Raw genomic sequence first — 12161 nt, 5'->3', positions numbered from 1 at the left:
TTCATCTTATTTTTTGTGTGTGAGTGTTTGAAACCATGTTTTGCTAGTTCACTTGTCTCAGCCGCGCTTGCGTGGGATGGGAGCGTGCCATCATCTAAAGTCTGTTTCGACAAAATTGTGCTGGTTTGACACATGTATCTGACACAGACATGATATAAGTTTAATAATGCGCAGCATTATCTATGTGATATATTAAGATGCTCATATCATGCTAACGTGACACTCAAATCTCTGCAGATTGCATTCTAACTTGACTTAAGAGAAACATAAGGTTTTCTTGTTCAAGGGACTATTTATCTTATTTTAAAAAGCGTCGACTGCGGCCACTGGGAGTTTATTCTGTTTTGCGAAGACCTATTGAGTTGTCTGGCTACTTTGTCACCGTGAACGACGTCTCCTCTTCCCGAGGAAAGGGAGTTGACTGACTATAAAAGTCCTGTTTACACCCTTGCCGAACAGAACTGGCATTATGGAGTTAAATTTTGGCTGGATTAACGAGTCTATGCATAGTCCAATCAAATTCACGTAATGAATCAACATCCGGTTCGTAAAGTCGAGTGCAGATTTCGGGCGATTGCAGGATTTGTCAAGCATGTGTACCGTCAAATTAGCGTCAACAGATATTTTCCAAATCTTTAAATGCTTGTAATCAAGGTGCTCACATGATGTAAATTTACTTCGGTAAGTGACACCCGTTTTGTTACAATACAGATCTTGAACAGGTAGTCTTGACTGGGCGCCGCCATTGCAAATGCAAGTGATATGAGAGGTTAAATCTGATTGGTCAATAGGAGGGACAGAGAAGGGACATAACTTGTAAAAACCACGGGTGGCGCTACGACCGAACCCAGAAACCTAGTTCGGCAAGTTCGTCAGTTCATCCCTTACCTCCGGAAGATGGTTTTTATGACGCACTGCATCAGCATGGGTTTTATGCCCCCCAGGGAATGAGAATGATAACTGGACATAAGACCTATGAAGATTCGGGGTAGAATAGGTCTTCAGCACTTCAGCAAACTATGCTTGCCGTAAAATGCGACTGTGCTTGTCGTAAGAGGCGACTAACGGGATCGGGTGGTGAGGCTCGCTGACTTGATGCATGTCATCGTATCCTAATTGCGTGGATCGATGCTCATGATATCAATCAATGGATTGTGTGGTCCAGCCTCGATTGTTAACAGACCGCCGTCATATAACTGGATTATTGCTGAGTGCGGCGTTAACAAACAAACAAACGATAACTGGAATGCAAACGGATCCGCTGGTCGGGGGAAAATAGTACCGCATCAGAGTCGATACCTTCCTGGATACCTGCGGTATACAAATGTGTAATAATATATTTTTTGCGTATTTTAGTCAGATACACAGCTCATCTGAAGCTCTGTAAATTCCTAGTTACACAAAAAGCAGAAGCTTCAATGTTGTCGTGTTATTTGTCATGATGATGTCTCAGCTGCTTCAGGGGACATGACTGGGTCAAGCTATGTGATGGCGGTCTGTAAATAATCTAGTAGGAACCAGAGAATCCAGTGGTTGACATCATGAGCAATTGTGCAAGTGGATCCCGATGACCCCGCCATGACATTGCGGAATATTACTAAAACCATACTCTCTCACTCACTATATGATTGTTGGTTACCTCTTGTTATTAATGTACGCGTCTGTGTGAAGAGAACGAGTGAGTGAGTGAATGTTCTTTTACGCCAGTCATCAGTATATGCAGCCATATACAACAGCTACACCAACGATGTGGTGGTTATCCACGTTATAACAACCGCTTGAACAATGATTAACCAACTCGCCATTTATGCATTGATAATTTCCCCCAGTATATAACCCTGACCTTGTAAAATTCCCCACACCTAGACGATGCATACAGTTATTTTTACACCGAGTGCAGAATCTTGTCATATGCTTAACCCGAATCCAAAGAAAACATCTCAGGCCCAGTTCCTGTATTAATAAGCAGTAATTATGGGAAAATACATTTAGCACTTAACGATCGGCACCGTGTGTTTAGATATGCGGTCTGTTTCAATAACGCCATGATAATCTCCCACCCAAGGCAAGCTCCGTACAGTGTTGAAGCAGGGTTCGCAGAAGATAGCAGGCATCGGCATGTGCTTGGAGGAGGGCCAGATAATATACGTGTTTTTACACCGACTATACAGGAGATGTGCGGAGTTAGTGGGGAATACACCGGGGGGTATTAGCTGTCGACTTATTATGTCCTGTTTCAGACGTGTTATATCTCAGTAATAGGATTCGTGTGAGATATGTGATTGAGATCTGGGTGTCGGCGATGCTTGTTACCTCTGGTATGGAAGAGGACATGTTGTTTTGTACACGTGTCATGAACATAGTCATGCCATGAATGGTATTGATCTGCATGTCGACTGACGGCACGGTCGACATATAACAGTGAGTGAGCGGGTGGGTGGGTAAGTGAGTGAGTGATTGAATGGGCGGACGGACGGGCGAGCGAGCGAACGAGGGAGGGAGGGATACGGTAGAGTGAGTGAGTGAGTGAGTGAGTGAGTGAGTGAGTGAGAATCCGCTTGACGCATTGTACATTTCGGAAATAGAACCCCGAACCACGAACCACGAACCACGAACCCCGAACCACGAACTATAAAAGTCCAGTTTCAACCCTTGGCCAATCAAAATCGCGTAACGAAGTCGACATCCGGTTCGTAAATTCGGTCGACTGCAGGATTTGCAAAACATGTGTACCGTCAACTTATCTTCAACAGATGACCGCCTCCGTGGTCTAATGGTAGAGCGTCCGCCAGGAGAGCGGAAGGTCCGGGGTTCGACGTTAAAAGATGTTACTTGTTGTTACCCTGTCTAGCGCTCGGCATTAAGGGGCTAAAACAAGGACTGGTCGGCTCGGAGTCAGTATACTGTGTCTGAGTGGGGTATTCATGTTAAACTGCGGCATGGTATCGCAGTGAGCTAGCACTATAAATCGGCATCAGTCCGGACTACTACAAGCAGCCACACAAACACACACACGTACGTTCACGTCGCTATATAAGTGCAATAATCTTGGACGCGACGTTAACCCCCCTTTTCACCTCACCTCACCTTACTCCCTCAATTGTTATTAGTATCTTGTTTGTTTATTGTCTAAAAATAACTGACCAGGAATTTCAGTGATGGCGCGATGAGCATTGATCTCCGCAACTGGGATACGATGACATGCATCAACTAAGTCAGTGAGCCTGACTACCCGATCCCGGTAGTCGCTTCTTACGACAAGCATGGGTTGCTGAAGATCAATTCTAACCAATTCTTCTTGAGTACCTATTAGTATGACTTACATGTATTTTCTATGGCGACATCTGGGTCACCGTACCCGCGTTCTGTCGGGGAGGGTCTGGTGTTCAGTCCTGACATGGCTTCTCTGACAGTCTGAGTCACCTCCTGCACGTCTTCACGGAGCAGCATGCAGCTGGTAGGGAAGTCAATATTGAAACTGCTGAAACAACTTATTGTGCACATGTTGTTGTTTCAGCTGAGGGTGAGTTTCATGTCATGGGAGGTGCGGTGGGGTAGTCTAGTGGTTAGAGCGTTCGCTCGCCACGCCGAAGACCCCGGTTCGATTCCCCACATGGGTACAATGTGCAAAGCCCGCCGTGGCATTCCTGGAATATTGCTAAAAGCGGCGTAAAACCTTACTCACTGATGTCAGGATCTGCATGGTAGGTCTAGCTAATGTTAACTACTTTAATGCATCCCCATAAAACAGGATTTGCACAACATGCATAAGAGTAACTTTAGAGTGCACGTGCCGTGCCGTGCCGTGCAGTGCAGAGTTACTTCCCTTAGTTGCCCGGATCCCGATTACGTTGCAAGTTACGCCGGTTTTAGCGATATTCCAGCAATATCACGACGGCGGACAAACAGAAATGGGCTTCTCACAATATGGGGAATCGAACCCGGCCTGCGAACGCTTAACCCACTACGTTCCAAGGTTTGTCGGCACCATAACCACTCTCATTGTACTGTTACTTCGCTTTGTTCTTATGTTGACTTATGGCTTGAGACAATGGCTGCTATGAGTTCAAAATGGGTTCTATTCCCAAGGGAGACCAACATTGTAACAATGCCGTATATCCTCCAATAAAACTCGCGTTATCGTTCATGCACCGGACTTTAGTCAACAAACATCCAAGGCATTTTAAAAAAACCCAAACTCGTTCAGAATAATTATGTATTTTGTAATTTTTAATTTTTCGGAAAGCATATCCGATGACCAGCTCTTCCGACTACTAACTCTAGGGCGCGTCTCCATGCTATCTAGAACTACACACGCCCATACGGAAACATTTCCTTTAGATGCTGTTCTTGTTATTCATCAACACATTATACTTTGCGCCTATTGACACAGAGTTGCACTGTGTATCGGTATATTTGTGTTACAGACAGTGCTGACTTATCGGCAGCATCAATTCCACTCTCCTCCTCATGAAAATGTTCTCTCCAACTTTTTAAACAATGCAGCAGTTGCATAACTCATGCATCAACACACATTTTTTCAACCACCATTTTGAATTCAGTGCAAGCAGTGCCAAGGTCTTGCCTCCCACAATGTCGCGGCGTTAAAACAACAGGGAGTGCCTAGCAACCCGAGGTCGATTACCAGGCGTGCTGGCTACCCGTAGACGTCTGTTACCTGGCGTGCTGGCTACCTGTAGACGTCTGTGACCTGGCGTGCTGGCTACCCGTAGACGTCTGTTACCTGGCGTGCTAGCGACCTGTAGACGTCTGTTACCTGGCGTGCTGGCTACCTGTAGACGTCTGTTACCTGGCGTGCTGGCTACCTGTAGACGTCTGTTACCTGGCGTGCTGGCTACCCGTAGACGTCTGTTACCTGGCGTGCTGGCTACCTTTAGACGTCTGTTACCTGGCGTGCAAACTACCTCTAGACGTCTGTTACCTGGCGTGTTGGCTACCTGTAGACGTCTGTTACCTGGCGTGCTGGCTACCCGTAGACGTCTGTTACCTGGCGTGCTAGCGACCTGTAGACGTCTGTTACCTGGCGTGCTGGCTACCCGTAGATGTCTGTTACCGGGCGTGCTAGCGACCTGTAGACGTCTGTTACCTGGCGTGCTAGCGACCTGTAGACGTCTGTTACCTGGCGTGCTGGCTACCCGTAGATGTCTGTTACCTGGCGTGCTAGCGACCTGTAGACGTCTGTTACCTGGCGTGCTGGCTACCCGTAGATGTCTGTTACCTGGCGTGCTAGCGACCTGTAGACGTCTGTTACCTGGCGTGCTGGCTACCTGTAGACGTCTGTTACCTGGCGTGCTAGCGACCTGTAGACGTCTGTTACCTGGCGTGCTGGCTACCCGAAGACGTCTGTTACCTGGCGTGCTGGCTACCCGTAGATGTCTGTTACCTGGCGTGCTGGCTACCCGTAGATGTCTTTTACCTGGCGTGCTGGCTACCCGTAGACGTCTGTTACCTGGCGTGCTGGCTACCCGTAGATGTCTGTTACCTGGCGTGCTGGCCACCCGTAGACGTCTGTTACCTGGCGTGCTAGCGACCTGTAGACGTCTGTTACCTGGCGTGCTGGCTACCCGTAGACGTCTGTTACCTGGCGTGCTGGCTACCCGTAGATGTCTGTTACCTGGCGTGCTGGCTACCCGTTGACGTCTGTTACCTGGCGTGCTGGCTACCCGTAGATGTCTGTTACCTGGCGTGCTGGCTACCTGTAGACGTCTGTTACCTGGCGTGCTGGCTACCCGTAGATGTCTGTTACCTGGCGTGCTGGCTACCTGTAGACGTCTGTTACCTGGCGTGCTGGCTACCCGTAGACGTCTGTTACCTGGCGTGCTAGCTACCTGTAGACGTCTGTGATCTGGCGTGCTGGCTACCCGTAGACGTCTGTTACCGGGCGTGCTTGCGACCCGTATATGTCTGTTACCTGGCGTGCTGGCTACCTGTAGACGTCTGTTACCTGGCGTGCTGGCTACCCGTAGATGTCTGTTACCTGGCGTGCTGGCTACCTGTAGACGTCTGTTACCTGGAGTGCTGGCTACCCGTAGATGTCTGTTACCTGGCGTGCTGGCTACCCGTAGACGTCTGATACCTGGCGTGTTGGCTACATGTAGACGTCTGTGACCTGGCGTGTTGGCTACCTGTAGACGTCTGTTAACTGGCGTGCTGGCTACCTGTAGACGTCTGTTACCTGGCGTGCTAGCTACCTGTAGACGTCTGTGATCTGGCGTGCTGGCTACCCGTAGACGTCTGTTACCGGGCGTGCTTGCGACCCGTATATGTCTGTTACCTGGCGTGCTGGCTACCTGTAGACGTCTGTTACCTGGCGTGCTAGCTACCTGTAGACGTCTGTTACCCGGCGTGCTGGCGGGGTGGTTTGTGGGGTGAGGGTGGGGTGCGGGGAGGTGATGGTGGTAGGGTTTAGGGTGGTTGGCTGGTGGCGGGGTGGTTTGTGGGGTGAGGGTGGGGTGCGGGGAGGTGATGGTGGTAGGGTTTAGGGTGGTTGGCTGGTGGCGGGGTGGTTTGTGGGGTGAGGGTGGGGTGAGGGGAGGTGATGGTGGTAGGGTTTAGGGTGGTTGGCTGGTGGTGGGATGGTTTGTGGGGTGAGGGTGGGGTGCGGGGAGGTGATGGTGGTAGGGTTTAGGGTGGTTGGCTGGTGGCGGGGTGGTTTGTGGGGTGAGGGTGGGGTGCGGGGAGGTGATGGTGGTAGGGTTTGGGGTGGTTGGCTGGTGGCGGGGTGGTTTGTGGGGTGAGGGTGGGGTGCGGGGAGGTGATGGTGGTAGGGTTTGGGGTGGTTGGCTGGTGGTGGGATGGTTTGTGGGGTGAGGGTGGGGTGCGGGGAGGTGATGGTGGTAGGGTTTAGGGTGGTTCGCTGGTGGTGGGATGGTTTGTGGGGTGAGGGTGGGGTGCGGGGAGGTGATGGTGGTAGGGTTTGGGGTGGTTGGCTGGTGGTGGGATGGTTTGTGGGGTGAGGGTGGGGTGCGGGGAGGTGATGGTGGTAGGGTTTGGGGTGGTTGGCTGGTGGCGGGGTGGTTTGTGGGGTGAGGGTGGGGTGCGGGGAGGTGATGGTGGTAGGGTTTGGGGTGGTTGGCTGGTGGTGGGATGGTTTGTGGGGTGAGGGTGGGGTGCGGGGAGGTGATGGTGGTAGGGTTTAGGGTGGTTGGCTGGTGGTGGGATGGTTTGTGGGGTGAGGGTGGGGTGCGGGGAGGTGATGGTGGTAGGGTTTAGGGTGGTTGGCTGGTGGTGGGATGGTTTGTGGGGTGAGGGTGGGGTGCGGGGAGGTGATGGTGGTAGGGTTTGGGGTGGTTGGCTGGTGGTGGGATGGTTTGTGGGGTGAGGGTGGGGTGCGGGGAGGTGATGGTGGTAGGGTTTGGGGTGGTTGGCTGGTGGCGGGGTGGTTTGTGGGGTGAGGGTGGGGTGCGGGGAGGTGATGGTGGTAGGGTTTGGGGTGGTTGGCTGGTGGTGGGATGGTTTGTGGGGTGAGGGTGGGGTGCGGGGAGGTGATGGTGGTAGGGTTTAGGGTGGTTGGCTGGTGGTGGGATGGTTTGTGGGGTGAGGGTGGGGTGCGGGGAGGTGATGGTGGTAGGGTTTGGGGTGGTTGGCTGGTGGTGGGATGGTTTGTGGGGTGAGGGTGGGGTGCGGGGAGGTGATGGTGGTAGGGTTTGGGGTGGTTGGCTGGTGGTGGGATGGTTTGTGGGGTGAGGGTGGGGTGCGGGGAGGTGATGGTGGTAGGGTTTGGGGTGGTTGGCTGGTGGTGGGGTGGTTTGTGGGGTGAGGGTGGGGTGCGGGGAGGTGATGGTGGTAGGGTTTAGGGTGGTTGGCTGGTGGTGGTGTGGTTTGTGGGGTGAGGGTGGGGTGCGGGGAGGTGATGGTGGTAGGGTTTGGGGTGGTTGGCTGGTGGTGGGGTGGTTTGTGGGGTGAGGGTGGGGTGCGGGGAGGTGATGGTGGTAGGGTTTAGGGTGGTTGGCTGGTGGTGGGATGGTTTGTGGGGTGAGGGTGGGGTGCGGGGAGGTGATGGTGGTAGGGTTTAGGGTGGTTGGCTGGTGGTGGGATGGTTTGTGGGGTGAGGGTGGGGTGCGGGGAGGTGATGGTGGTAGGGTTTAGGGTGGTTGGCTGGTGGTGGGGTGGTTTGTGGGGTGAGGGTGGGGTGCGGGGAGGTGATGGTGGTAGGGTTTAGGGTGGTTGGCTGGTGGTGGGATGGTTTGTGGGGTGAGGGTGGGGTGCGGGGAGGTGATGGTGGTAGGGTTTGGGGTGGTTGGCTGGTGGTGGGATGGTTTGTGGGGTGAGGGTGGGGTGCGGGGAGGTGATGGTGGTAGGGTTTAGGGTGGTTGGCTGGTGGTGGGATGGTTTGTGGGGTGAGGGTGGGGTGCGGGGAGGTGATGGTGGGATGGTTTGTGGGGTGAGGGTGGGGTGCGGGGAGGTGATGGTGGTAGGGTTTAGGGTGGTTGGCTGGTGGTGGGATGGTTTGTGGGGTGAGGGTGGGGTGCGGGGAGGTGATGGTGGGAGGGTTTGGGGTGGTTGGCTGGTGGTGGGATGGTTTGTGGGGTGAGGGTGGGGTGCGGGGAGGTGATGGTGGTAGGGTTTAGGGTGGTTGGCTGGTGGTGGGATGGTTTGTGGGGTGAGGGTGGGGTGCGGGGAGGTGATGGTGGGATGGTTTGTGGGGTGAGGGTGGGGTGCGGGGAGGTGATGGTGGTAGGGTTTGGGGTGGTTGGCTGGTGGTGGGGTGGTTTGTGGGGTGAGGGTGGGGTGCGGGGAGGTGATGGTGGTAGGGTTTAGGGTGGTTGGCTGGTGGTGGTGTGGTTTGTGGGGTGAGGGTGGGGTGCGGGGAGGTGATGGTGGTAGGGTTTGGGGTGGTTGGCTGGTGGTGGGGTGGTTTGTGGGGTGAGGGTGGGGTGCGGGGAGGTGATGGTGGTAGGGTTTAGGGTGGTTGGCTGGTGGTGGGATGGTTTGTGGGGTGAGGGTGGGGTGCGGGGAGGTGATGGTGGTAGGGTTTAGGGTGGTTGGCTGGTGGTGGGATGGTTTGTGGGGTGAGGGTGGGGTGCGGGGAGGTGATGGTGGTAGGGTTTAGGGTGGTTGGCTGGTGGTGGGGTGGTTTGTGGGGTGAGGGTGGGGTGCGGGGAGGTGATGGTGGTAGGGTTTAGGGTGGTTGGCTGGTGGTGGGATGGTTTGTGGGGTGAGGGTGGGGTGCGGGGAGGTGATGGTGGTAGGGTTTGGGGTGGTTGGCTGGTGGTGGGATGGTTTGTGGGGTGAGGGTGGGGTGCGGGGAGGTGATGGTGGTAGGGTTTAGGGTGGTTGGCTGGTGGTGGGATGGTTTGTGGGGTGAGGGTGGGGTGCGGGGAGGTGATGGTGGGGTGGTTTGTGGGGTGAGGGTGGGGTGCGGGGAGGTGATGGTGGGATGGTTTGTGGGGTGAGGGTGGGGTGCGGGGAGGTGATGGTGGTAGGGTTTGGGGTGGTTGGCTGGTGGTGGGATGGTTTGTGGGGTGAGGGTGGGGTGCGGGGAGTTGATGGTGGTAGGGTTTGGGGTGGTTGGCTGGTGGTGGGATGGTTTGTGGGGTGAGGGTGGGGTGCGGGGAGGTGATGGTGGTAGGGTTTAGGGTGGTTGGCTGGTGGTGGGATGGTTTGTGGGGTGAGGGTGGGGTGCGGGGAGGTGATGGTGGGAGGGTTTGGGGTGGTTGGCTGGTGGTGGGATGGTTTGTGGGGTGAGGGTGGGGTGCGGGGAGGTGATGGTGGTAGGGTTTAGGGTGGTTGGCTGGTGGTGGGATGGTTTGTGGGGTGAGGGTGGGGTGCGGGGAGGTGATGGTGGGATGGTTTGTGGGGTGAGGGTGGGGTGCGGGGAGGTGATGGTGGTAGGGTTTAGGGTGGTTGGCTGGTGGTGGGATGGTTTGTGGGGTGAGGGTGGGGTGCGGGGAGGTGATGGTGGGAGGGTTTGGGGTGGTTGGCTGGTGGTGGGATGGTTTGTGGGGTGAGGGTGGGGTGCGGGGAGGTGATGGTGGTAGGGTTTAGGGTGGTTGGCTGGTGGTGGGATGGTTTGTGGGGTGAGGGTGGGGTGCGGGGAGGTGATGGTGGGATGGTTTGTGGGGTGAGGGTGGGGTGCGGGGAGGTGATGGTGGTAGGGTTTGGGGTGGTTAGCTGGTGGTGGGATGGTTTGTGGGGTGAGGGTGGGGTGCGGGGAGGTGATGGTGGTAGGGTTTGGGGTGGTTGGCTGGTGGTGGGATGGTTTGTGGGGTGAGGGTGGGGTGCGGGGAGGTGATGGTGGTAGGGTTTAGGGTGGTTGGCTGGTGGTGGGATGGTTTGTGGGGTGAGGGTGGGGTGCGTGGAGGTGATGGTGGGAGGGTTTGGGGTGGTTGGCTGGTGGTGGGATGGTTTGTGGGGTGAGGGTGGGGTGCGGGGAGGTGATGGTGGTAGGGTTTAGGGTGGTTGGCTGGTGGTGGGATGGTTTGTGGGGTGAGGGTGGGGTGCGGGGAGGTGATGGTGGGATGGTTTGTGGGGTGAGGGTGGGGTGCGGGGAGGTGATGGTGGTAGGGTTTAGGGTGGTTGGCTGGTGGTGGGATGGTTTGTGGGGTGAGGGTGGGGTGCGGGGAGGTGATGGTGGTAGGGTTTGGGGTGGTTGGCTGGTGGTGGGATGGTTTGTGGGGTGAGGGTGGGGTGCGGGGAGGTGATGGTGGTAGGGTTTGGGGTGGTTGGCTGGTGGTGGGATGGTTTGTGGGGTGAGGGTGGGGTGCGGGGAGGTGATGGTGGTAGGGTTTAGGGTGGTTGGCTGGTGGTGGGATGGTTTGTGGGGTGAGGGTGGGGTGCGGGGAGGTGATGGTGGTAGGGTTTAGGGTGGTTGGCTGGTGGTGGGATGGTTTGTGGGGTGAGGGTGGGGTGCGGGGAGGTGATGGTGGGAGGGTTTGGGGTGGTTGGCTGGTGGTGGGATGGTTTGTGGGGTGAGGGTGGGGTGCGGGGAGGTGATGGTGGTAGGGTTTAGGGTGGTTGGCTGGTGGTGGGATGGTTTGTGGGGTGAGGGTGGGGTGCGGGGAGGTGATGGTGGGAGGGTTTGGGGTGGTTGGCTGGTGGTGGGATGGTTTGTGGGGTGAGGGTGGGGTGCGGGGAGGTGATGGTGGGAGGGTTTAGGGTGGTTGGCTGGTGGTGGGATGGTTTGTGGGGTGAGGGTGGGTAGGGGTGCGGGGAGGTGATGGTGGTAGGGTTTAGGGTGGTTGGCTGGTGGTGGGGTGGTTTGTGGGGTGAGGGTGGGGTGTAAGGAGGTGCTGGTTGGTCAACAGGGGTCGTTTTAAACTTTCATTGACGAGTATCAAAAGCCACAGAGGTGAGATTCTATTTATCATCCAACTTTTTCAGTTTGTAAACAGTAATACCCAGTGTCTTGAGCATGTAACTTACAGCGAACCAGCTTCAGTGGCGGGGAGATAAGTGATGTCGTTTGACGAAGATGAGTTTCTTCTAACTCAATTAGAATTCTTACCAGTGAGGTGCACATGTTTCACGTCGGGGGAACCCCTCGCCGCCTGGAGAAACCGATAATGATAACACGACGAATCAGCAATGTTTCTGCTGCGCATGCATGTGAGCCTCCACGACTGAGTGTTTAAAATAGTACATATGCCGAAACTTCAGACAGAGAACTGTCACCCGGGTTCTTGGAAAGTTAACATAAGCCGTTAGCGCCACTGGTGTACAGAAGTAGCCCCACTGGTGTACAGAAGTAGCCCCACGCGTGTACAGAAGTAGCCCCACGCGTGTACAGAAGTAGCCCCACGCGTGTACAGAAGTAGCCCCACGCGTGTACAGAAGTAGCCCCACGCGTGTACAGAAGTAGCCCCACGCGTGTACAGAAGTAGTCCCACGCGTGTACAGAAGTAGACCAACGCGTGTACAGAAGTAGACCAACGCGTGTACAGAAGTAGCCCCACGCGTGTACAAAAGTAGACCAACGCGTGTACAGAAGTAGCCCCACGCGTGTACAGAAGTAGCCCCACGCGTGTTCAGAAGTAGCCCCACGCGTGTACAGAAGTAGCCCCACGCGTGTACAGAAGTAGCCTCACGCGTGTACAGATGTAGCCTCACGCGTGTACAGAAGTAGCCCCACGCGTGTACAGAAGTAGCCCCACGCGTGTACAGAAGTAGCCCCATGCTAGTACAGAAGTAGCCCCACGCTA

General features: G+C 55.0%; 1 protein-coding gene across 1 annotated transcript; it reads right to left on the bottom strand.

Annotated features, from left to right (window-relative positions):
* Window positions 1–10130: 10130 nt before the first annotated feature.
* LOC125378945 (vegetative cell wall protein gp1-like) lies at window positions 10131–11482 on the bottom strand. The gene is made up of 2 exons (XM_048394914.1): window positions 11468–11482; window positions 10131–11054 (listed from the first exon to the last, which is right to left on the bottom strand). Exons 1-2 carry the CDS (start codon window positions 11480–11482, stop codon window positions 10131–10133), a joined length of 939 nt encoding a protein of 312 aa, XP_048250871.1.
* Window positions 11483–12161: the final 679 nt, after the last annotated feature.

This window comes from Haliotis rufescens, unplaced genomic scaffold (assembly GCF_023055435.1).
Source record: "Haliotis rufescens isolate VD_foot unplaced genomic scaffold, xgHalRufe1.0.p SCAF_131, whole genome shotgun sequence".
Taxonomy (NCBI): Eukaryota; Metazoa; Mollusca; class Gastropoda; order Lepetellida; family Haliotidae; genus Haliotis; species Haliotis rufescens.
This window is presented reverse-complemented; position numbering and strand designations above follow the sequence as displayed.